At 35.7% G+C, this 27,730-nt stretch overlaps 1 protein-coding gene across 3 annotated transcripts in view; it reads left to right on the plus strand.

The window, feature by feature from the left end:
- ABCC13 (ATP binding cassette subfamily C member 13) overlaps positions 1-27,730 on the plus strand; it is an 82,211-nt gene that overhangs the window by 28,677 nt on the left and 25,804 nt on the right. For all 3 annotated transcript variants that reach the window (XM_001498520.6, XM_070252278.1, XM_070252279.1), the window contains 11 exons: positions 1,091-1,345; positions 3,375-3,440; positions 6,634-6,771; positions 8,161-8,307; positions 10,019-10,103; positions 10,199-10,265; positions 10,636-10,762; positions 14,849-15,025; positions 18,084-18,251; positions 19,705-19,867; positions 23,242-23,317. In XM_001498520.6, the coding sequence (XP_001498570.4) occupies positions 1,091-1,345; positions 3,375-3,440; positions 6,634-6,771; positions 8,161-8,307; positions 10,019-10,103; positions 10,199-10,265; positions 10,636-10,762; positions 14,849-15,025; positions 18,084-18,251; positions 19,705-19,867; positions 23,242-23,317 (1,469 nt within the window). The remainder of the gene's footprint in view (positions 1-1,090; positions 1,346-3,374; positions 3,441-6,633; positions 6,772-8,160; positions 8,308-10,018; positions 10,104-10,198; positions 10,266-10,635; positions 10,763-14,848; positions 15,026-18,083; positions 18,252-19,704; positions 19,868-23,241; positions 23,318-27,730) is intronic.

Below are 27,730 nucleotides of genomic sequence, written 5' to 3' on the forward strand. Positions count from 1 at the left end.
CCCCCTGCTTTAAGCTAGGGAACATTAGGAGAGTTCCTCTGAAGGCCTGCCTGCTCGTGTTCTGGATGAGCTTTTCCTTTGGCTGTGTGTTATTCATTTGTTGAGTAAACAGACTGTGAATGCCTAGTGTATCGCATTTGCTCTTGTTAGCCCCAGCTCCCTTTCCTGTCTCTCTTTACATCAATGTAGTGGAAATTCTGTAAAATTTTTGGCCTAGTAATGGACTTTTGCCTGGTTTCCAGCACAAATGCCAATTTTCCACTACTTTTACAGTTATTTATGCATTTCACTGGGAATTTTAAATGGATGGAGAATGAAATAAGTGAATTCTACTGTCAACTTTAGTAAGAAGTTACCAATAATTAAGCGTGGGGATATTGAATTCAATGTACAAATATTACATAACGTTCACAGAGAGAAAGTGAGAATTGAGCCTTAGAAGAAGAGATGTATTTCCATCTGCTCCATGAAGCCTTTCCAAATTCTCATCCCTCTAAATTCCCATGGCCCTTCTTAGCCATTTTTATACTTATGATCATCCTGTGTGCGGACTGTGTGTAGGGGTGGGTTTGGGGGGGAATCTTCACAAACACATTATAATTTCCTTGAGAATTGGGACAGTATCATTTTAAAATTTTTCACAGTTTCAAGCATGATACTATTCATCAGCAATCATTAGATATTCACGTCTTCATTTGTGTACTTTGTATTGATAAAGTGTGGATGGTTTAGCATTATAGGGATACCAATGAATAGAGGGGAGCCTCACTGCTAGAAATCTAGAATAGGTTTCTTTTGTAATTTTGCCATCAACACGTTGTAGAGCGTTCTTGGTGAACATATTTGCTCGGGAACCCAAATATTACTCTCTACCAATATACAGTGAATTTTAAAACTGTATACATTGAATTGTATTTTCCTGCTCTGGAAACATTAAAAAACATGTCTTAATATTAAGTGATCCAAATAAATAGTCTTGTGTATTTTCCTAAATATATTAAAAATTGATATTAAGAGTTACCATTATTTGACTGTAAAGAAGCCCCATGATCTACAGAACTCTTTAAATATTTTGCCTCTCTTTTTCCAGGCTCTATTTTTATCTAATGTTTCTCGAAAAAAGTTTTCCACTGGGGAAATTATTAACTTGATGTCAGCAGATGCCCAGCAGCTCATGGACTTGACAGCAAACCTCAACCTCCTCTGGTCAGCCCCTTTTCAGATCCTGGTGGCCGTGTCACTGCTTTGGCAAGAGCTGGGGCCAGCAGTGTTAGCAGGGGTGGCAGTTCTTGTGTTCGTTATACCAATAAATGCTTTAGTTGCAACGAGAGTAAAAAAGCTGAAGGTAAGAAAATGATTGCCTCATGTTACGTGTGTCAAACAGAAGCTGAGTTTTCTGATTTGCGAATAACCATCTTGCTAATTCTCTATATATGGAAGATAGAGATTATACACGGAAATAATCCAGATTTATCCTTCATTTATTCAACCAACATTGATTGGGCCTCTGTCCTGTGCCAGACACAGGAAGTAAAGCAGTGAGAACTGACAAGTTCCAGCTCTCTTTGGGCTGTTGATGGGGAGAGGCATCAAGCAAGCAAGTAAATACATATATAACATAATGCCTGGTGTTAATTTGAGTGTGAAGAAAAATTAATTAGGATAAGGTGGCAGAGTAAGAGAGTGTCATTTCACATACAGGGGCAGAAAAGTCCTTAGGAAGGATACGGTATGTCAGCAGGGTAAAGGAGCAATCCATGTGATGTCTGAGAAGAAGGTGTGTCAAGCAAAGGGAACACTGTGCACACAGCCTAGAGGTAGGGGTGTGCTTGGGTCGCCCGAATAGTGGCAGCGAGGCTGGTGGGCTAAAGAGAGCAAGGAGTGACTGCGTGCAGCAAGTGGAGATTAAATGCTTGACTGAATTAATTTTACTACTCTTCCTTTACATTCAGTCAATGATTCATCTTACTATCAATATATTTTTTGACATCTGCCATGTGCCAGACAGTGTGTACTATGCTGTACCGTAGGGATGGAGACACAGGACATAGTTGCCTGTGCTGAAGGAAATCACACTGTAAGGAGAGACAGATGTGTATATTATGCATATATGTATATATAGATCATTAATCCAATCTTTTAAATGTGAATATACCTATGCACATGGGTATGATGGAAATAAATAAATGAAGATATATAGATATAGATGTATTTGTATAAGCGTAGAAATAATCTAGAGATAGAACACCAGTCTTTTAATAATAGTTACCTATAGGGAAGAATTAGATGGAAGGAGGGAGACTTTTCAATTATTACTTTAATATATTTGCAATGAGAATTTACGTCTTCTTTTATATTTTTCTGAATTTTTCAAATAATTGCCGAAAACATGACTAGTCTTTAAAGATGAGAACTAGAAAATAGCACATAATTATGAATTACTGAACACACTAGTATTTAGAATAAGTTTGTTTATAATTATAATGAATACCATTAAATAAGTTTTTCAAAAAAATATCCTGAATTTTAAATAATTTAAAGTCAAATTTTTAGGAATGGAAATACATTTTGGGGACCTTAATCTAGAGCCCTAAAACCTTCAAAGAGAATGCAATATTATGGTGAAATATACCAAACAGAAAATACACCTTTAATCACACAAACAGTAATGTGGATATTAACTTCTAGACGTGTACTTTGTTAGATATACAAATATTTATTATTATATGTAACATAATTGTGGCATTATTATTGGAAGAAAGTGCTAAGAAGCAATACCCAAAGAATGATAAATATAAAATAATATAAATGTTAAATATTTAAATAAATATACAATAATTACATAATATGTGCAGAAAAGAAGAGCCAGTATTTGAAAATATATATTTTAGTCAAATTTCCAGAGTACTGCTAACATACAAGATAGTGTGTTTACAATATAGAGACCTTTGTTTTCATTCCTGTGATACTTCTGTTATATATATATATATATATATATATATGTATGTATACATGTATAATTTAGAGTTTTGGGAATTTTATCCCATTTTACTAGAATATGGATGTTATTATTTCATTATTCAATTTTAAATAAATTATATCAAAATAAATATATTTTCTACTATTTTGGAAAGTACACACCTTGCTTTTGCTCTACTGCTGGCTACTTTTAAGTTTTAAAATATCTATTTGTAGCTATTTTCTAACATTATCAAAAGAATAATATTGTATGAATATTGTAAGATGGTTTTCTTCAACTAAATATTATATGAAATAGAGGGAATAGATTGTGTTTTTAAAATAGCTGTGGCCATGTCAATTAAAGTGTTAGCAACTTTTGTCAAATATGCTTTCATTTTCTTTCCATTAAATAGAAAAGCCAAACGAAGAACAAAGATAAACAGATAAAACTACTCAATGAAATCTTACATGGAATTAAGGTAATATAAAAGGGATTTGCTTTTAATTTAACTATTTAGAATATAGCAATAAGTTAGTCAATAAATGAATTTTTTACCATTCTCAATATCGAAGTAATGATATGTGTGTAATTGTTGGGAGAGTATTTCAAATTCCCAATGTATAAGAATCCTTATTGTTAAAATGGCATTTAAATAAAACTAAATAAAATTCAGGTGTTTTCTTTTTGTTTCTCACCCAACAACAAAACACAAATATTCCAAAAGGCACAAGATATTATTTGTTTTAAGAGATTAGATGGAAGAGATGGAATGAAGTAGGCAGGAGTGGCAATAACTCAGTCATCAGTGTGAAGGCAGATTTATATGGGGGAAGTGATGAGCTGCCATCCGGGTTCTTTTATGTGGAATAGAAATGATCATACAAACGCTATTCTACAAAAACGTGTTGCAAACTATTTGTTCCCTAGGAAAGCTACCCCCGCCCCATGCCACTAATATTTTCTCTGTGATAAAATAAGTGAAACTTCATGAACTTTTACATCTATAATTTCAAATCCTATTGCACCTGGATTATGCCTTACCAGATTTTTCTAAAGGGCAAAATTTGTGAAGCCCACATGGAATTTCTTTCTGGCATTGACAACTGCATAGGAAACTCCCTCTGTCTGGTATGTCTGTGGTTACATACACAGGATATACCTATTATGTGTACACATTGATTCACCTTAAAATTAATAAATGCTCTGCTGTATTGTGCTGTGTAGAACTTTCACAAACTTGTAAATCGCCAAGATGAAAGACATTGTTAGATTAAAGATACCTTGAAAAGAGACTGATATCCACTTATTTGTCTGAAATTAACAGTAGCCTTAAGTAGTTCTGAAATCTAACTCAGTTTATTTTATAAGGTCGTACACCCGCAAATTAATATGATCCAAATGCATCTTGCACCACTCCATGGGTTAATTGATAGCCACTGCATCCATAAAAAGTACAGCCATGTATGTTTATAGGTTTTAAATATTGATATTCATAAAAAGAAATTTGTATTATCAGTAGGACTAGAACAGTGTGGATAAAATAAAAAAATTTCCTCAGCATCCAAGACTTGAAATAGCAGTCACAGCAGTGAATACACACTAGAATGTTGGTAGAGGTCAAAGTGGCAATCAATTAGGATTGTTTAAAAGTGTGGATGGTCAACATCCTTGGGGACTGATAACAGGTGCCATATAGCTTCTCGCTGATAATGATAAGAGCTACCATTTAGTGAACATCTTCTGTATGTCACGCTGTCCTTACCATTTTATGTCTCTTGCCTCATATCATTCTTATAAACCTCAAGAAAAAAATTTCTCATCCCCATTTTACAAAAAGGAAACAAATTCTCTGAGCAGTTAAGTATCATGTCTAAGTTCACAGAGCCAGTGAGAGATTTTTAGGGTTCTCCAGAGAAACAGAATGAATAAGATGTGTGTAAATATATATATATATATACAGTCATATGTCTCATGATGTTTCTGTCAACAATGGACCGCATATATGAGGGTGGTCCTATAAGATTAGTACCATGTAGCCTAGGTGTGTAGTAGGCTGTACTGTCTACGTTTGTGTGAGTACACTCTATAACGTTCACATGATGATGAAATGAAGCATTTCTCAGAATGTATCCCAGTCCTTAAGCGACACATGGATGTACGGTAGTCCCTCTTTATCCATGGAGGATATGTTCCAATAGCCCCAGTGGATGCCTAAAACCATGGATAGTACTATATACAATGTTTTTTCCTATACGTATATACCTATGATAAAGTTTAACTTATAAATTAGGCACAGTAGGAGATCAACAATGATAACTAACAATAAAATAGAATAATTATAACAATATACTGTAATAAAAGTTATGTGAATGTAGTCTCTCTTTCTCTCAAATATGTTATTGTACTGTACTCACCTTCTTCTTGTGACAGTGTGAGATGATACAATGTCTATGTGGTGAGATGAAGTGAGGTGAATGATGTAGGCACTGCGACTTAGCATCCTGGACAGGACAGCCCAAAGGTGCAAGATTTGATCATGCTATCCAAAACAATGCAATTTAAAACATATGAATCATTTATTTCTGGAATTTTCCATTTAATATTTTCCGACTTTGTTTGACTGCAAGTAACTGAAACCGAGGAAAATGAAAGCTTGGATAAGCGGGGGTGGGGGGGGTGGGGGGGGTGGGGGGGGCTACTGTATATATAGAGAGAGAGAGAGAAAGAGATTTATTTTAAGGAATTGGCTCATATGATTGTGGGGGGTGGCAGGACTGAAATCTGTAGGGCAGGCTGGAAATTCCAGGAGGAGTTGATGTGGCAATGTTGAGTCCAGAGGGAGAATTGCTTCCTCCTCCAGGAACCTCAGTCTTTTCTCTTAACGCCTTTCACTAATTGGATGATGCCCACCCACATTAGAGAGGGTAATTAGCTTTATCCAAAGTCTACTGATTTAAATGTCGATCACTTCTAAAAAATACTTTAACAACATCATCTAAACTGGTATTTGATCAAACAACTGGGCACCATAACCTAGCCAAGTTGACACGTAAAATTCACCATCGCAAAGAGATACAGCTAGAATTTGAATATAGGTCTATCTCACTTCAAAATACATGCAGTGAACCATTGTAAGATCCTGCTTCTCAATGTTTACCATCTCAGAAAATAGTTTACAATCTCAAAACACCAGTCATTTTTCAGAAAATGGCTTGAAGTCCCAAAACATCAATCTTCAAGAAATTGGGAGGCCAGGGAGAGGAGCTTAGCTATTAAGAAATGGGGAGTAGACAGAAGTGAGAGTTGGACCAGCAGGAAGAGCGACAGGATTGAGTTAGACAGAAACCGCGATGGAGCTCATGCTGAGAGCTGGGATGTTGCCAAAGCTTGGCTCAAGAATAAACTATTGGTGGGTAAGAGGGACATGAGGCTGGGGAGATGGTGATTTCCTCCTCCCATCTACCCACCGCAATAAAACCATAATTCAAGGAAATATTTTGACTCAGTTGAAAATAGGAGAAATTTACTTTATGAGTGTGTCATCTTTTTTTTACCTTTACAATTATATGAGTGTGTGTGTGTGGTATACTGTGCATGTTTGTATGTGTGCATGTTTTTTATTTCTTCTATGATATTGATTCTCAAATAGTCATTGTCTGACTCCTTTACAGATTCTCAAACTTTATGCATGGGAACCCTCCTACAAAAAGAAAATTATTGAAATTCGAGAACAGGAATTGGAAATTCAAAAATCAGCTGGGTATCTTGCTGTGTTTTCTATGCTGACATTAACTTGCATTCCCTTCTTGGTGAGTGTGTATAATATTTCCTATTTTGATTTTCAAATGTGATCTGCAGATTCACCTCCAAATTACCTGTAATTAAGGTGTCCAAAGCGAGAACTTCTATATCTGAATTAAAATTTTCAAGAAACGCAGTTATTAATTTATGTAGATTAGAGAATAAAAGTTTTAAAGAAGAGAAAAATATTATGTGCATTCTCATTGGTCTGTATTTTTTGTATATAATAAGATTTACTTTGTAAATTTTTCACACATCCAACATATGCCTTCTTAATTCTTAAAAAATATAACTTATATTTCAGAGTTTCGTTTCAACTTTAAAACATCTTGATCTGTTTGATTAATCCCTGTTAAGCAAGACCCAAACGCATACTATATGGAGTTGGGAAGGAAAGTAAGATGTATTAAGTGTTTCTGCTGAGTACAGGACAAGTCATATACGCTCCCTTATTTCATTCTTACGACAATAAGGCATTACTTTTTCTCATCACAAGAGGAAATGGAAGTCCATAGTAGTTTGGAAACATCCTCAAAGTTATAGAATTAGTATTTTGGGGTGAATTGATACGGACTGAGGTCATTCTCTTTCTGTCACCCCAGGTAAGCCTCGGGAATCCCATGCTAATTAGGGTATAAATTGCCTTGAGGTATGAACCAATGGGTGAAAGCCGAAAGATAACCAAGCCACGTATAACGGAAGCATCAATTTTAATGAAAGTTACCACTCTCGGTGGCAATGGGGTCAGGAGAAGTTCCATACGTCTCCCTTTTTGATAATTTTAAATATTATTATATTCTATTTAAATAAACATCGGTATTATGAAAATAAAAGTGATATTTACATTTGGAATACTTTGGTAAAAATGTCCAAGAACCATTTGCTTAAGCCAATCCTAGGTACATGATATATAGTCAGTACATTTTCATGCATAAATGAACTTTTCCACCTTTTCTACATGAAACTTATAAAAAGCAAATATAAATCTTATCAGCCATGATTTATTCTTACTTTCTTCAGTTAATTTTATGACACAAGGAAAGTATAATTGTTACATATTTGTCAGGATGTGTGCACACCCCACTGGAAAGTAAGTTTCCAGAAAACGTCTCCATTTTGAAGAAAATATGAGCTGGTATACATTATAAATGGGAATAATAACTCAAGTGAGAACATAAAATGTCTTAAAGAAGGGAGTTGCATGACATGGTCTCAAGGATGTCATTGTATGATCTGTGCCAAACATTTATTTTATATTCTTCAGTAATAGTACTGAATTTCAGTAAACAACAGCAACAAAAGATTATTAAAATTTTCTTCCCTAAGTTTTGGAACTGTAACTTATAATGTTGTTAGCATTGAATAATCGAAGAAAATAAGATAAGTCTATTTTTTAGGTGTCCTTGGCAACGTTTGGCATCTATTTCTTACTGGATGAAGGAAACGTTTTAACGGCCACTAAAGTGTTCACGTCAATTTCTCTTTTTAACATATTGAGGCTTCCTCTCTTTGATTTACCAACAGTGATCTCAGCTGTGGTCCAGGTACACCCAAAGAATCCTTAAACTAAGAATTCTTCCTCCACTAAAATCTATGGTTTGCACATTGTATTCCTTTGTCTTTTTCTTTATTATATTTCACTTTTTGTGATTGTTTTGCTCTGCTTTCAAAATTAGTCTTTCTGTATTCATGAGTAGTAGACAACATTATAGAATAGAAGGAATCATGTCTTCCTTGCCTCTATATTTTTCTTCTATCAAAATGACTTTTAAGTATTTCAATAGATGATATTGTTTTCTTTGCTAATTGTTAGTTTCTTTTATTTAGCTTGTAAAAACTGCAGTTGGATACTATGCCATCAGAGGGTCCATTTTTTGTTTTCACTTGAAAATTTTTTAACTAAGTGCTTTTTAAGGAGCTGGATCTTAGTGTTTTCCCAGGATTCAGCAGCATTTCATCTGTACTGAATGAATAAAACAGGGAGAAAAGTCCATTGATAATAGAAGTCTATCAACAAACCATGTATGAGGTATATGGTCCAGCCTCCCTTTATTGTAATTTTCAAACACTGGAGGCTCTTTAGATACCTCAACGAGTAGAAGGCTCCCAAAACCACAGGAAATCCAAAGTAAGGTGTTTGATCCCTTTATCCTGAGATTTTCTCAGTTACATGCTTTTTGATGTCAGGTTTGGGTTTTCTGGGCATCCCCCGTCAAATCCTTTTCCTCAAGACTGGGCTCATAACAAAGTGAATCTTTGCTTTTTGGGACCAGTTCTTTGATGTAAAAACTTTGCCTTTAATATTTTAAATTATTTGACGAAAGGGTAACATAATTGTATAGTAAATACCAATTAAGCCAATTTTGTTACATTATACCTTTTTCATATTATTTTACTAATCATGGCCAACAGAGGGCATAGAAGTACTATTGATGATGCTTTTCTTTTAACATTGGTTTCATAGCGTGCTTCTCTTAAAGAAAATGTCATTCTTAGAGTAATGGTTCTGTTTTGCTTTTGAAATTAGAATCTAGCTAAAGGTCTGGGATCTTAAAGTGTTCTCCAACTCCTACTGGTACGTTACTGCTTTCACTAAATAAATAAGGAGAACAATTGTCAAAAAAAAAGAAAGAAAAAAGAGAAAAAGAACCAGCTCTGCATACTGATGTGACACACTTGATAAAAAAAAACCACAGCCCAGTTACATCTTATCCATTAACAATAGACATCTCGTGGCATAGAGTGATTAAAAATGTACTTGAGATTTCATGTAAGTCAGTTTCAGGAAAAAAAAAAAAAGATTTTATTTATCCTAACTGTAGCTAAACATTTTGTAGCTATTTTACTATAATTAAATGTTATGATTACCAAAAGTATCATTTTATTTATACTCAGAATCAGAATTCATTCAACAAACCTGAAGTTGCTTTTAAATAAAGTTAATTTCTCTGTAATTATTAATTAATCAGTTATGGCTTTACTAGAATGTCAAAGAGGAATTTTTGTTTCTTCTTCTCATGCCTTCCTGCGTATATAACATTTGTTTTGATCTTTGGTCCTTGAACCTATTTGTTCTTTTCAGGGATGGACTTACTTAGAAACATTAAAACAATTCAAACTATGCTTGCAGAATGTTTATATCAATACCTTAAATTTGCATAAAAATTTTTAGTCATGCTGTAAATCACAATAAATACTTTTTGTTTAAGTTCTGCTTGAATCCCAAATAAGTTCCATCTGTGTTTATTTTGATAGGCAAGAATATCCTTGGGTCGTTTAGAAGACTTCCTCAGCTCTGAGGAGCTTCTTCCTCAAAATATTGAAACAAACTACACAGGAGGTCAGCAGTTCCTCTTTGCATTCAGTATTTATTTGACATCTGGGTTGAAAATAATTGGTTCTAAAATGCATCCTTGTATTTATTTTCCTTCCCAGATCATGCCATTGCTTTTACAAATGCTTCCTTTGCCTGGGATAAAACAGGGATTCCAGTACTAAAAGAGTAAGTCATGGTTTGGGGAAAATTAAAAATAAAAAAATCTTTTTACTGTTGAATTCTACAATGCTCCATATTTTTATTTCTCAGAGTTTTTAAAGCAGAAGATGACTATATTGAAATTTACAAGACTTTTTTTTAGCCTCTCACTGTACCTTTCATTTTAATGGGTTTTGTGCTCTCTTTTTTATATTCATTTCCTCTACAGCACTTATTGTTTGCCTTTGAGAAGGTTGGGTGTTTGTAGAATAATGGAGAATCGTATGAATAGCAGCAATTTCAGAGATGATGCTCAGTGCTGTAACTTACGTAAGAAAAGTGTTAAAAGTAGTAACTAGAACTTCCTATATCATCTCTTTCTTTTCTTGTCATGCAGCCTGAACATAAAGATTCCAGAAGGAGCTTTAGTGGCTGTTGTAGGGCAAGTTGGGTCTGGAAAATCATCTGTGCTTTCTGCCATCCTGGGGGAAATGGAGAAACTAACAGGAGTAGTTCAAAGAAAGGTAAAGTCAACAATACATTCTTTCCACATCTCCTAGTGTAATAGGCTACAGCCAACTCATTATTAACATCAATAAGAATTTATCAAACTGAATTGAAGATGCAAGTATTTAATGGACATTTATGGTTTGTAACAAACATTTCAATTTCCACAGAAATTGATTAGCTATGGATGGATTAGTAACAGTGCTCTGTGCTCCAAATACTTCAGCAAATCATTTAGGAATGCTTCTGGTAATTGTTTGATGATATTAACTGAATTGCAACTAATGATAGAGTAACAAATGTGATTTATGCTTTAATTTGATTAGGTTTCTAATTATTATTCATTGCAAGTTTCCCTAAATAATTATAGCCATTCCATTTCTGTCTCGTATTTGCACATGGGGAGGATCTTTGACCTAGAAAGACCTCAGAAAAATAACATTAATAGTTACATTTAAGTTTCAGCCTTTGGACTTTGGAGAGATCTACTCCCAGCCATTTATTCTGTTCTTTTTGTGTGTGTGAGGAAGATTCACCCTGAGCTAACATCCATGCCAATCTTCCTGTGCTTTGTATGTGAGATGCCTCCACAGCATGGCCGATGAGTGGGGTAGATCCGTGCCTGGAATCTGAACCTGCGAATCTGGCTGCCGAAGTGGAGTGTGTGGAACTTTAACCACTGGGCTACAGGGCTGGCCCCCATTTATTCTATTCTTAAAGGTCGATAGGAATAAGAATTCAACCAGTTCTTAATCAGCTGTTTCTTTTTTGAAATACTAGACTATCTAATGAGTTTTTCCTTAGACCTAACTAACTCTTGGGTAAAATACTAGCCTAGTGCCTCCTCTCATGTGTGACAAGATAGCGAAGCCCTATGGATCTGAGGCCAGTTTCTTCACAGTTTTTCTCTCCAGGAGAAAATCAACTCCACCTCCTTTTATTTTTCTTCATAATATATCTTTCCTCATATCTTTATATCTTTCCTGATTCCAGTCCTTTAATGATTAATTTTGATTTATTCTTTTCTCTCTCAGTGTTACTATTACTTAGTTTAGGATCAAGTATGGTTTATAGGACTTTTTCTGATAAGATTACACTTAATGAATACCACTATTCTTTAACCTTAAGTCCACTATCTTTGTAGCTCTCTGCTCTTCATCATGATTGCACTCAGCCATTTGTCTATAGTTCAAGATGACTGTAACTTCTCCTAAGCCAGTGAGTGTCCTTTAAAAATACAATGATTGTCAACTTGTCAATTTTATTTTCATTTATTCTTTTCAGCTATTTTCACCAAGCAATTATTGAGTAGGTACTATGTGTCTACTACTCAGTCCCAGGGAAACAAACATGAATATGTTATACCCCTCTTCTCATAGAGTTCATAATCTAGTGAGGGAGATATTAATATCAATTATGACAAATATTTAAAGCAGCTATAAAAAATTGAAGGAGAGTATAAAAATAATAAATTCTGCTTTGAAGAGTCAGAAAAATAATCAAAGAGGAGGTAGCCTTTATTTGGTCTTGAAAAATAATTAAAAATTGATCAAGATAAAAACGATATGAATTCTAGGCTTCACCCAATGCGTAAATGGTAATAATAAGCTAAAAAGTCTAAAGCGTGGATTGAATAAAATAATGAGTGAACACTTAGACTAGTTCTTCGCACAGAGTCAGCTAGCTTCCTAAGAATTTTTATGATTATTGTTATCTTCATTATGATTGTCTGGGCTCTCATGGTAAGATTTAAAGATTATTTCTGATACCTTTGAGGGTTTGTAATTAAGAAAATGTTCACAGTGATGAAAGAAACTGTAACAATGCTAATACCAATGCTAAAGCAGAGAAGACACCCTTTGTTTATATCAAGCTAGAGTTGTCGAAGAGGGAAGATATTGTCTGTCTATAACTGGGCACTTTGTCCTTCAGGAAGCCTGTTGGTCTGGATCAGTGGCAGGATTTGAGGTATCACACTCCAAATTATTTCCCAAAACACTTTTAGTCCTAAATTTATGTATCATCCTGATTATCTCTAGTTTAGTAATAATAATCATAATAATGATATGACCAACTTAACACTTAGTGTTTACAAGGTGCTTTTGTGTATATCTTTCTGTTTCTCAAGGTTTCACATGAACAATTTTTTGGGGCATATCATATCACTGTGTTTAAACTCTAAGACTCCATGTGTTTCTCAGTATCAAAGGCTCACAACAGGCACATTTGTTCAGAGTATTCACTATTCAATATTCATTGATAGAACATCAGAGATTTGGAGGCCATTTTGAATTAGCAAAACTTCTGTTGTAGTTTCATTACTTAAGAATGAAATGAAACAAACACACATCTTCATTTGTATGTGAGAGGCAAATAATGATTATAATGATAATAAAAGGAAAAAATTACATCTCTGTGAAAATCCATCAACTCTTTTTCAGCTCCTGTCATGCCAATACATTGACTCCGTAGCTCTCAATGTAGTATTTAGTTTCTGTTTTATATTGTATTCCATTTTTCCTGTTCTTCAGTCTTTTCTCCTATGTCCTTCATCCTCTGTTCCCCTTATCTTGCCTAACATGTAGCAAGTGTTCAAAATATATATCACTTGAGGACTGATTTAATATGTTTTTCTAATCAAAGGTTAGTCACTAGGCAAGGCAATTCAAGAACAATTACTTTTGTGTTCAAGATCAAGTCAGATCAGAATTACATTGTTTTGGATCAAAAGCCATTCCATGTCTTACATGCTCAACAAAAAAGAATGAAAAGTTAATCTTTGATCTTTAAAGTTGTTGGTAGTAATCAAAAGACTAATAGTTACATACATGTCTACGTCAGAAACTACTTTAAATGTCTGGTATTGCTATACAGTGCACAGTAGTCAAAATACTCCAAAATCAATGTTTGGATAAAATCGATGGGGCAGATTGAAAGGTAAGTCTCTAGTTCAAATATTGTGGGTCCTTTACAAGAAAAGAAGAGTTAGTTAAAAGGATATTTTATGCAGCAGACTGTCATATATTCGGGAATGATTTCAAGACATAAACTCATAAAAAAATGAATGTAGAAGCAGTGAGTATGTGGCAGATACAGAGATGTGCTGCCCAGATGCCCCTTCTAGGAAGGGCTTGCCACCCACTCACAGCAAGGCAACTACGTCAGGATGGCCTCGGCTGCTGAAAGCGGCTTGGCTAGGGTCCCTTTCTTAAAGGCCGGGCCAGTTCAGCCTAACACAGAAGAACTGTGATGGACGATACTTCTCCACAGCTCTCTGGAGGGTTGGCCAAAGCTTTGTTGGATCTGGATCATGGTGAGACTTCTCACTCTACACGATCATCCTTCTTCTTTTCCTTCCACAAGAACTGATCCCATGAACAACTTGCACTCCAGACTCAGTGTTATGGTTTGAATTATGCCCTCGCCCCCAATTCATATGTTGAGATCCTAACCTCCAGGTACTTCAGGTACTGAGGTACTCCTCAGAATGTGACTGTGCTTGGAGACAGGATCTTTAAAGAGATCATTAAGTCAGAATAAGGTCAATAGGGTGGGCCCTAAGTCAATATGACTGATATCCTTTGAGAAGAGGAAATTAGGACATACACATATAGAGGGAGGGGCATGTAAAGACTCAGGAGAAGACAGACATCTACAAGCGAAGGAGAGAGGCCTCAGGAGAAACCAACCCTGCCGACACCTTGATCTCAGACTTCCAGCCTCCAGAATTCTGAGAAAAAAAAATTTCTGTTGTTAGGTACCTTGTTAGGGCAGCCAGAGCTGACTAACACACTCAGCATCTGCTTCCAGAAAAATCCCACCAGAGACAGATAACTGATAGAAGCTACAGTGAAAGTAAATAAGAAGCTAAAGTAACTCATTTGAAGGGGTCTCTAATAAACATATGTAAGATTAAAATAAGATATAAGACTAAAATGTTAATAGGATATATTTACATCTGAAAAACCGCCTAGATTTTTTAAAAATTCAATTTAAAATTAAAGAAGGCAAACTCAAGGGCTAAATATGTTCCTTTTGTGTGGTATATACAACTTCTCCTTTTCCCTTGTTGAGAATGTTTCTTTTATTTCTTTCTCTTTCAGGGCTCTGTGGCTTATGTTTCCCAGCAGGCCTGGATTCAGAATTGCATTTTGCAAGAAAACATTCTCTTTGGCTCCATCATGCAGAAGCAGTTTTACGAGCGAGTATTGGAAGCCTGTGCCCTCCTTCCTGATTTGGAGCAGTTACCAAACGGAGATCAAACTGAGATTGGAGAAAGAGTAAGGAAAATACAATTTATCATATGCAGGAGTAAAATTCCATTCAGCTGTGCTATTAAAATATTTATAGCCTTTTTACTGAGGTCTTGAAGAGCCGTACGACTATAATTTTAAAAAATCATTATAGAATTCCTATGAAAGATATGGCAATATTAACAACAAATAATTACTTATATTTGACTATTTGGAAAACAGATTAAAAATCAGCAGGAAATTCTATTGGTCGTATCCACGTGAGGGAATGGAGCCCACCAACTGTATCATCAATGCCTTGCTTTAGTTGTGGCATAATGCTGTTTACTGTCTAATGAGTGAGTAATAGTTGTGTTTTTTTTCTGCATCTCTTGTGCACAAAGTCAAGCCTAGGACAGTAGCAACAGAACACCAGTCAGTCTCCAGCGGTGGCACCAAGGCCAGATTCTAAAGAGGATTCGTGACGATGCTGTCATTAGTGCACCTACTCCATGTTTGCTCATTGCTGCCTAAGAGGAGCTCGTTTCCCAGTCATCTTATTCTTTGTTCTATTTTGTTTCGTTGTGTTAATGAATAGGCATTATGCTTCCCAGTGTTTTGGAGATAAACAAAACAAGATATCATGAGCTAAAGTATGAATCCCAAGAGATTATCCCCAACCCATGACTAAAATCTCCATTAATTAAACATGAATACAAAAGCAACCCCTGCCTATGATTCATGTGCACCATGAAGCTGAGTAAATAATGCTTACGGTGTGCTTTGAATTTCTGAAAAGAGAGTTAGCATAACCTTGTTAGGCAGTTTTACCCCTGGCCTCATGTTGTTTAATAGTCTTGTTATATAAATTGATACATAAAATATATTATAGATCAAAATTGTAGAAAGTAGAAATATTTAAAATGCAGGAGGAGGCAAAATTTACCTTTGAACTAAATTTACATTGGCTTCATTCATAGCCTGTTACTTGCAGAAGTATTTTCTCAAAGTATTAAATAGACTTCATTTTTTTCCAACCCCTGTGTTTTTTCTGGTGTTTTCACTGTCCCTAGGCAAAATGACACCATAGCTAAAATTATGCAGAAATGTGACTTCTTCTTCAAACTTGTTAATACATATTGAATATTATGCTCATGAAGCCAATCTCTAATAATATGAAATAGATGATAGCATGTAACTAAAAAGAATTTAAAGAGGAAAAAAATTCAAAACATGAAGTATAGATTGAATATGAGTATTAAATATTATTGCCATTTATAATTTCAGTTTTTTGTAATTAAACTTCTCCCAATCTGGTGATGTTATTTAAAATAAACATATAATTGAATAGTTCAAAAGGAAATCTGTTTACAGCTGTTTATGAGACAACCAAGATAATGAATGTAGAATTTCCCTCACTTTTATCCATCTTTTCCTTTGATATTCTTCAACTGGCCACAAATATTTATTAATCTATTATATGCCCTTATTTTGCTATGTGGGATATAATGGTGAGTAAGAGAGGTGTCACCCTGCCTGCAAGGGATTTGCAGTCTAATGGATCCCTGCCAATGGTATCAATTGTCTTTACCAATATTTATTTATCACCTAGTGTCAGACACTCTCTATGTGCTGGGAATGCAAGGATGAATTAGGGAGGAGCTCCTAGGTTAATGAGAGAGACTGACTTGGGTATTGCCATTTCTCTCAATGGGACGAGTAAACAGCACTTTGGGACAGAAAGGAAGAGAATGAATCACTTTCCTTGGAATCTGGGGAGACTATTGCTTTCAAAGAAGACTTCTTAGAGTGAGTAACTTTTGAGTTGAACAGCCTCTGCCTAGATATGAAAGGGCAGGCTAGTCAGGTTAGCAGGCGACAGTCACTTAAGTGCAGCACCGGGAGAGTGGTTGAAGATAAGTTAATACTGGAATATAAGTATCTTGGATTTATACTAAGAAACTGGCTGTTGCTCATTTTTTAGTATGGGATGATGGGAAGAGGGAGATGTGGGCATCCAAGGATTTTAAGCAAGACAATGACATAAATACAAGATAAATGATGACAAGGCAGAGGAAGGATTGGAGAGAGGAGTTTTTGGGTGATAATAGCTAAGATTGAATTATGTCTGTACTGAATGTTAGATTTGTCCTAAATATTTTACACTCATCCTATTAAATGCTCATGACAAACCCGTGAGTTGAAGGCTGTTATGATCACACATAAATACACACACACACGTGCGTACTCACATATATATGTATCATATTACTTTATATGTATTTTTTCACACCTATCTCCACTGCTAAACTGTGACCTCCTCATGTCAGAGGCTCAGTTTTATTTATCTTTGAATCCCAAGTGGGAGCATAGCACCAGAATATAGTTATACCAAGGAGATATTTGTTGAGTGGGAGGAGGATGAGAAAGGCAAAGAAGCGATGGCATTTTACAATTATAGGTCACTGGCTAAGTTCTGTGCTGCACAGAGAGCTTTTAAACCAGATCTGTAAACACTAAATATAAAATAAATCAAGTAAATTGAGCCTGGCCCCATAATTCTCCATATATGGCTGTACATGTCAACTTTAATTCTCACATAGAGTGATGTATGTTCCTCATTCTTGCTTCTTAGAGTGGTACTTTTGCCAACAAGACTTGTACTAATCTTTCTACAGAAGAAAATAGGACATGTTGATTACTGCTTTGGTAATTTAGCTATTATTCTCAATTTCCTATGTGTCAGTTTAAAAATTATTCTTGGGGTCCGTCTATGGTTGGCAGCCAAAAGTCTTGTTTAATATTCCACAGGCACAATTTTTCAGAGTTAGGGAACTGGAAATTCATTTCTCCTTCATTGTTAGTATCTACTGTTGAGAGCAAGCCATTAAGAGAAAGTAGATGGATCTGCTAATTTTCTCAAGTTAGTAGCACTAGGAAATAGAGGGATGGGATAGGCCTTTGGAATTCTGGGATAAAGAAAGGTTTGAATGTTAATCTTGAGTTATTTATCCATGCTACAGAAGAGAATTTAGATGGACTCTACATGCTTCAAGATTTACACATTTTTCCCTGGTCTTGGTTTTTTCTCCTGCTCTGTTTTCAGGGTGTGAATATAAGTGGGGGCCAGAAGCATCGAGTAAGTCTAGCCAGAGCTGTCTATAGCGGGGCCGACATCTATCTCCTGGATGATCCCTTGTCTGCAGTCGATGTTCATGTTGGAAAGCAACTTTTTGAAAAAGTGATTGGGTCCTCGGGCATTTTGAAAAACAAGGTAGCCATAGCATCACTTATGCTTTTTGAGGGGAAGGGGAGAATAATCTGCATAGCATTGTGCCACAAATTCCAAGATTCTGTTTATTTGTTGAAGCAAAGTGGTCAAATTTCACATGAAAATGGGATATTATATTGCTCTTTTACAAATTTTAATGAATGTTTTTTAAAGTTTTACTTAAAAGTTTACTCTGGTGACAATCTATGTGATTGTTACCTCGTTGACGAATACAATATTGTAAGGGCGTTTCTGTGTCAGAAAGACTTGTTTTTGGTTTAGCTGATTGTTTTTTGAAAAATAGTATTTTGATGCATAGCACTTTTATAAAAATTAGTATTATTTTGTTGATTATTTGCATTTAAAGTTTGACATTATTAACATAGCAATAATAACAATTCAATTGTTTTGTGAAGGGGCCAAGAAGAAGGAAATTAATATTTACCAAGTGTATACCATGTTTGATACTAAATAAGTTCATTTGGTTCTTATAGCAAGTCTCTGAGAGATATTATTATTATTCCTGTTTTACTATTATTCACGTGTTTTACATGTGAAGGAACTTGGGCTTTAAAATGACTTGATTGTTTGCTCAACTTTACAACAGCAGAGATTTTTAAAAGTCTGTCTGACCACAAAACCATACTCATTCCTTCATAATATGCATTGCTAGATTTATTAATATAAAGCACTCTGAAAAAAATTACATAAATGTATAAAATAGTAAAATATATATCTAAGTAAATAATAGACAAATGTCTTTATTTCTTGAAATTCACTCAAGATAAAAACTTCTCATTCAATTCTATGTGTATATATACAGGAATAAGGAAATACTTAAAAATAAAGACCATGAATTATGACCTGAATCAAACACTTTTTTGTAATGCTATAGGACCTTAAAAAAAAATAAGCAAGAATAACAGATATGAAATTGTTTTTAATTTGTTGTGAAATTGATTGGTTTTTTTTTTTTGAGGAAGATTAGCCCTAAGCTAACATCTGCTGCCAATCCTCTTTTTGCTGAGGAAGATTGGCCCTGAGCTAATATCTGTGCCCATCATCCCCTATTTTATATCTGGGATGCCACCTCAGCATGGCATGATAAGCGGTACATAGGTCCATGCCCATAATCCAAGCTGGCGAACCCCGGTCCACCTAACTGGAGCACGTGAACTTAACCACTATGCCACTGGACCAGCCCTGAAATGGATTCATTTTCAATGAATGAAGACTACCTGAATTGAGGCTTAAAAGCATTTGCAACCTAATTTTTATGTCTAGCAATATGTCGTCATTCACTGTGAAATGTATATATGCTGCCTCAAACTGGTACCTCCCAAGAATTACACTCTGAAATAGTAAAGACAAAAAAAAAAAAAGTGCAGCTTTCTTTAAAATAGATTATTTTTGCCATTTTTTGGTAACTCAAGGAATAAAACGTTCTGTTTTTCAGACTCGTATTTTAGTGACCCACAACCTCACACTTCTGCCACAGATGGATCTTATCATTGTGATGGGGAGTGGCAGAGTAGCACAAATGGGGACGTACCAGGAACTGCTGTCTAAAACCAAAAACCTCGCGAATTTGCTTCAGGTCTTCAGTGAACAAGAGAAAGGTGAGGACACAATGAAAAATAAACAATGTATCTTTTGAAAGTTATGGAATTTGCTCTTGTTTGAATCCCCAGTTTTGGAAACAAACATCCTGCCTTCTCTGCCTTTATATCCCTTGTTATGTGCACAAGTCCTCCAGGTAACAGGTGGAAAGCAACATTCCCAGACTTGGTCTGAGATTAGCAGATGTCACTACCTCACCAGCAGAAGTATGCCAGAGTTGCAAAAATATAAATTGAACTGTTTTTCTAATTACTTCAATATTGTGTCTTTTCTGTTAAAATTCAGGAAGATGTGAGTAGAGATCATTTTTATACTAGAAATGGAATGTTTTTGAAAATGAATATTTCTGGGATTTGATTTTTTGAATGCTGAATAAAAAATATAAAGGCTTTTTTTAAAAGCCATAAAATTACTTTATTCTATTTATCTAATACTAGATAAATAGATATTTGTAAAAGATCAGCCATATATGGTGTAATTTTATTAGTGACCACACAGAGCAAGGCAAAAATAGATTTTGATGACGTAAAACTCACCAAAGAACAGCTTCAAACCCGGTCGCGTTCATTGTCGTGTTCCTGTGGTTCTGCCCTTAGACCTGGGCAACGTGACCCATCCCCCACTTCTTGACCACTCCAGGTACTCGGGGTCCCAGAATTCTCTGCCCAAATGACATAAGTTTGCTCCAGGGACCTGGGCTGTCCTTCCTCAGTTCTGCCCTCCCAAGGGCAGGCTGCTTTACTGGGCATTCAGCACTCTTTGGCCTGAGGATGGTTATTTCTTGGAGTAGGGTAGGGTGGACAGAACCTGGACACGTGGGCTGAGGTGTCCACAGACATGGTGCAGGATGGGGATGAGATGGGAGACATGGGGCCAGGGCCTTGACTAGAACCACCTCACCTGGGATTGCCATGTTCCCCAGAGGAACTCCCAGGGATCTCTCCCCTGGACCTTGCCTTCCAGGTGGTTGGGAAAGCATATTTGTCAGACTAAGTGATAGAACTTATTTACCAGTCTGTTAGCTCCATCTATAACTATTAAATAATTAGAAATATGGCATGTGGGACTTCCTTGATACTCTTGCCCCGGTTCCCACAGATGTTAGGTGCAGGCCTCTCCCTGCAGGGAATTTCTTTTTCTTTTTGCATAGATAGTAAGGAAAAATCAAATTATATCAGAGAGCATTTTTTTTAATAGGATTTAGGTAAAAGAGTTTGCCTGGAAAGGGAGTGCGATTTGAGAAGTATGATCCACTGTTCTAAAATCGGTCCGTGATCTATCATTTGTTTATTATAATTTATCCTTTTGGATCTTGACTTTCAAGAATTCCTTTACAAGGTACACAATCCTTACATTTTAAAATTCTTGTTAACTTATGTGACACTACAGTGGGAGTAAAGGTCAGCACAATATTGTGGAAACAAACAGTGACCGATTTCAGGAGCCCTGGGTTCTAGTTCTCAGTGAATAGCTATGTGAGTCTTCATGGAAATGTCTCAACTCCTCTGGTTCTTCCCATTTCTGAAACATAGGGCTTGATCCAGATCTGTTTTTGCTAGTGGCTGATATGGAACTGAACAATGCACATTTTTATCACTCCCTTGTCCCCAAACTGCTTATGACCCGGCCATGTTTTCTTTTCCTATCATTCTCATCCTCACTACTGGAGTTGATAACGGATAACTTGTAAAAAGTAGTGTTTACATGTAATTTGAGTTTGAATATATCAGATCTCTAAGAATCCATCTAGCCCTGAAAAATCTGCAAGTGTCACCTCGTGGGAATATTATGTAAGGAATCCATCAGAGGTGAGAAAAGGGTTCCTGAAGAAAGATATGAGGACTAAAAGATAAATTTACATATTTATAGGTTTCATCTAGATTAATTCTCACCACACTAATGATACTGATGATAGCTAGGATGTCTTGGGTATTAATTATGTCAACATATTCACAAGTTTGGCATTTATTTAATCTTACCTGAAAACTCCTGAGACTACATGGTCCTAATTTTACAAAGAGGTTAGATATCTTGCACAAGTTAAGATAGATTGTAAGTGGCAGAATTTGAATCTGATGCTGCCTCTGTTTCATGCCAGAGGCCAACTAAACTCTTACACGTCATATCAAATGTGTAGCACAAGTACATTGACTTAGTGTGAAAAGACAGGAAGGAGTGTGTGGGTCGGCTCACTCTCACCAGCTCTGGGTCTCTCTGTCTCTGTCTCTCTCTGTGTCTCTCTTTCTCTTTCTCTTTGACAACTTTGAGTTTCAGACAAGTCACTTATTTGAGTTTTCTTTTTCTCCTGCAATATATGGGTAACCTTATCTATTCTCTTTATCTTGTCAGCTCATTTTTGTTGCTCAAATTACATAAAGTATGTGAAAGCACTCTATAAATTGTAAATATGTAAATTAAAACCTTATTGTTATAAGCTCTAAAGATGAGAATGAGCCGTAGGCAGGAGACGCTGAAACATCTCCAAGTGGAATTTTCATGCTGTGAGACCTGGCATCCCATGTTTCATAGAGGAAGTTGATGTCAATCAGATTCTTCCATTAAGGGTTCAATGTTTACTTCTAGAGATAAGAAAGCATGGAATTCCCATAACAGACCTTAGAAATCTCCAAGTCCAGTTCCTTCCTTTTAAAGATAAGAAGTCTGAAATTAAAAAAGAGTTTAATTATCATACTGTGGAAAAAGACAAAAATCTACCCAGCTCTCATATGTTTCCCAAATTCACTAAGAGTAACTTGAATCACAGTCTTGTTGTTCTAGATGTGTGACCTTGGTTTGTGTGACCTGCTTAACTTCTCTGTGCTTCAGTCTTTTTATCCCTAAAATAAGGATAATTATGAGGAAGACATAAGGGTAGTTTTGAGAATTAAGAGTTAATATATAGAGAGCATTTAGAACAGTGCCTGCCACATAGGAAGCTATTATTAGTATTAGCGACATTAGTAAGAACATGACAGAGACTTGGAGAGTTTATCATTGTTTCCTTAATAATCTTCACGATAATCACGTTTGTCTACAAGCCTTGATGACCTTCCATTTTTCTGTTAAAGACTAGAGTCATGTTCCTCCGGGCAAATAGCTGGCCCTTCTGTGGAGGGTCTGAAACAAGTTAGCACCCCTTTGTGATGTCCGAAAAGGAGTTTCTCTGTAGGCTTTTCCATGATGGAATCTTAGTTTTATTAAGGCATGGTAGGTGAAGGGGAAATTATGAGCACAATGAAAGGGCTCTCAGTATTCCTGTGGATCCAGAATACAAAAATTTCTGCAATTTGTGTAATCTTTCACCATGTTTCTCTCTATTTTGTGCATTGCTTGCTTATATGGATATAAAAGCACTCATCATCTTCCTCCCCAGCTCATGCTTTAGAGCAAGTCAGTGTAATCAACTCCAGAACTATACTGAAAGACCAAATCTTGGAGCAAAATGATAGGTGAGTATTAGGATAATACCAAGCTCACTGGGATTATGGACTAGTTAATGACATGTTTTTAGCATTAAAATTCATCTTATAAAAAGAATCTATATATTATAATGGATATAAAATGTACTTAGTGGTTTCCGAATTTTAAACTATAAGTTAGATGGATGTGTCTAAGATTTTAAGTGAGATGGATGTGACTTAGTTTGAGAAACATATGCTCATTAGATCTCAGTAATTTCTAGCCAAATTCTAGTAGTAGAATCTACCTGAATTTTTTTGTGTGTGCTAAAAATATCCCCAACCCACATCATTCATACACACTGCAGATGTGAATGCGAAAATTAGGCTTCAAACTTGAAAATTCTACAATGGACTGGAATGATTATCAAGCCAAGATATGTGACCTAGAAATATAGACTTCGTGTGGGAGTTGAAGAATCTGTTTAGAAAAACTTGAAGCAGAAAGGAGGGAAGAAAGTGCGGAAGAGAGGGAGGAAGGGAGGGAGGGAGGAAACGAGAGAGGGATGGCAGAAAGTGAGAGAGAAATAAAAATAATAAAACTTTGACCCTGATTTGATTTTGTTATACTTCTTTTTTGTTAGTAAGTGACTAAAATGAGCATTGATTGAAGCAAATTAGTCTAAGCAGTTATTTTCCCCAATACTCCCCCCAGCAATTGCAAACAGGAGACTGAAAAAGAAAGAAAAAGGGTAATAACGGGAATAAGTAGATTAAAAAGTAAGTGGCCAGAATTGTAGGGAGGAGTACTGGCCAAAATTGCTAAAATAGAGAATTGGAATGAATTACAGAGAAGCAAGCACTTTAGGATTCAATAGCTCAGACTTTTGTAGATTTGACCTTGAATAAAAGAACGGACCTTGAATTTATTTTTTTGAAAGAATTGGCTATTCCTAATGGTGTGTGGATAATGTGGATGTTGCAGGTTGGAGCCCTGTGTGCATGCCAGATTTAGCTGTCTCAATAGGTCAACTAAATCGTTCCTCTTTCATCATAAAGAACTTGGACTGCTTCTCTTCTTTATTGTCGTGGTGTTGTCATCCAGTCTCATGACTTTAAATACTTTGTATACACTAATGCCTTCAAGTTTATATCTCCAACCCGACCTGTCTTTTGAACTCCAGAGTTGGACAGCCAGCTGACCGTCCTTTTTGATGTCTAGATGACACTTCTAACTTACATGTCCAAAGCAGAACCCTTGATTTTCCCACATCACACACAGACCTGCCCCTCGGGCAACCTTCTTGGCTAATGGCAACACCATTCTTTCAGTTGCGTAGATAAAAATATCTTGCCATCACCCTTGACCTCTCTGTTACTCCATATCCAATCCATCATCAAATTCCATGGGCGCTCTTCAAAATTCAGCCACAACCCATCACTTTCACAGCTGTCCAAATCACTATCGTGTCTCACCTACATTACTGTAATTGTATTCTTACAGTTCTTCCTGCTGCCATCTTTGCCCTGCACGGTCTGTTTGCAACACAGTATCCAGAGTGGTTTTCTTTACAATTATAAGTCAGATCATGTCACTCTTCTGCCCAAAATCTCCAAAGGATTCACATCTCAGAGTAATAACCCAAGCCCTTACAATGACCTGTAAAGCCGTTTAGGACCTGGACCTGTTTAACCTTTCTGATCTCAGAACCTCCTAAAGCTCACCCCTCACTACTCTGCTCCAGCAACGCTGACTCCTTGCTGTTCCTGGAACAACCAGGCGTGTACCTACCCCAGGGCCTTTGCACTTTCTGATCTCACTCCTTAGAGCATACTTCTTCCAGATATCCATATGATTGCTGACCCACCTTCTGTAGGTCCTTGCTCAAATGTCACGTCATCAATGAAGACTTGTTTAGCTAGCCTAGATCACAGTACTTCCTACCAGCTTCCTGGCTTTATTTTTCTTCCTATAATTCTTATTAATTTTCAGCATACTGGAAAATTAACTTATTTACTTTCATTTTGTCTTTCTCTCACATCTAGGTTATAAGATTTATAAAAGCAAGAATTTTTGTCTATTTGTTCACTCCTCTATTGCCATCTAAACAGCAAGTTTCAACTAAACACTAAATAGCGTATAAGCTGGTGTTCAATAAATATTTGTTGAATGGATGAATTAATAACTACAGACTGAATGAACACTCAAGAATCCTTTAATCCACCATTTTTTTTTACCATTACAATACCTTTCATTTAAATGAGTGTCTCCAGGAAAAGCAAATCCAGAAACACTAAAATAGACTTTGAAATTCACGTGCTGTAAGATCTACACACATCTAAATCATAAAGAGAGTTTTCACCTGTGTATAGTCTCACCAGGTACTCCATAAGTAGCTTGCTTAAAATCTTGAAACTTAAAAATCGCTAAGTATTGTTGTAAGCTTAATTATCCCCTTCCCTCTATAATAAATCAATTTTCCTTATTTATAAAGTCACTGTTAGTCATAGTATCTAAATTGAACCCCTTGAAGTATCTTGAACTTCTTTGGGGAAATTTATCCTTGAAAAATGAACCCCAATCCCTATAAAGATTTGTTTACAGAATTGGTTTCTAAACATTTCTCAAGTTGCGGAGGAGTAGACTGGAGCCAGCATTCTGAAACTTTCTTCTTCAGTGACGAGTACGTTGGGAAAACTGCCTCAATCCCAGTCATATTCTTGTCAATCACAGCAAGACTGCTTTTTTGATGACTGTGATAAAACATGTTGGATATCCATGAATCCCACCATGCCAATCTTTTCTTATTTTTAATTATAGTAATTAAATCATTTTTATCTTGTGTTGAGAGACCAGATACCTATTGTTTTAATTTTTCCAAACTATATGCATGTTTGACTACTTCCTGTATATTTCCCAGCTCATTACTTTTTATGCTATTTCCTATTCTAGCTTTCATTTTTTATCTGCTTTACTATCTGGTAAGGTAGCATAACACGGAGAAAATTTTCCTGACTTTTCAATCTAGTTTTCTATTTTTTAGAATTACTCAATCATTTCCAATTAGTGCAGAATTAAGATAGACTAGGGATTGGCAGATAAAAGCAGGCAGAAACTTTACAACAGTTAGAGTCTCTGCAATGGGATGCATTGAGATAGAACACAACGCGTCTTCCTCATGGGATAGTTCAGGGGGAAACAGGCTAACTGCCCATCAGGAGGGAGATGGAAAGGAAGGGTGTTGGATCAAATAACGTCTGAGAATCCCTCCCTCTGAAATTTAAGAATTAGAATTATTTTATGACATTAGCTCAGTTTTCTAATAGGGACTAAAATAATTTGAACTGTGTCCACATTTTATTTTTTGTTCTAAATGTATATTTATATATTAATTATTTTATTTCCTTAAATATTTATTCCTATCTTCCTTGAATAAAATAAGCTGAGAATGTTATTTTAGTATCTAGACTGCCCCCTTCTGGCTTTCATGTCAGACTCTATCAATCACTTTAATCCTCCCATCCATACTCCCTACTTTGCAGCTGTATGCTCAGTCCAGGGATAATGGTTTCAGTATGTTAATTTTATATCTTTTATACAAAAATATGCAGGTGGGTGTTGTGCCAACTTTCCCAAGGCTTGCTGAAGGACAGAACAAGACTCATTACGAAACTTTTCTACCAGCATAAAATAATTTGCTCTTTTAAAATTCAAATAAAATCTGTTATTCACAACGAAGTGCTCAGAATCAAATGCAGTATTTTTGTGGAAAAAGAATAAATAACATTATAGTTTGGAAAAGCAATACCCTCCTGTATAGTGTCCACTAAATTATTGGTCTTTGTTAGTTATGTCTAATTAGAATGTTTTAATTCCCTTTTAACAGTTGGGTTTCATAGTATTTTATATCCAGCTACATTAAGAATTAATTTTTTGGCTTGACATCAATGCTAAATTTGCTTATTCAAACAGAAGCCATGCCAAAGGCTTGAAGGATGATGACAGTAATTAACCCAAATCATATACCAGGAGCTTTTCCAGTGAAAGTGTCTGTTAAGTAGTGTATCTTTTTTTGATGGCGAAGCTGGTACTACAAAAGGCAGGTACGCCAGCCTTCCACAGAATGTTTCTTGACACCAGTGCCAGAGACAGGAAGGGATAAACTATGGGACTGATCAAATGAGGCATTTCTGATTCTGAGAAATAAAATGGGACACATGGAAAGATGAGGGTGTGTATCTTAGTTCAGTATTTCTAGAGGTCAGTTTGATATTAGATATATGGAACAACTTAGAATTTAGTATACCTCATGCTTCTATGTCCCTACAAGGGACAATGAGAGATGTGTAAAAAGAATGATTATTATAGCAATAATTAAAGCAGGAAAAACTGCAACTAGTAGAACTATTGGTTTTCTTAAATAAATCTTAATGTAGTAAAATGATGAACTATGTTGCCATATG

Source organism: Equus caballus, chromosome 26, assembly GCF_041296265.1.
Source record: "Equus caballus isolate H_3958 breed thoroughbred chromosome 26, TB-T2T, whole genome shotgun sequence".
Lineage (NCBI taxonomy): Eukaryota > Metazoa > Chordata > Mammalia > Perissodactyla > Equidae > Equus > Equus caballus.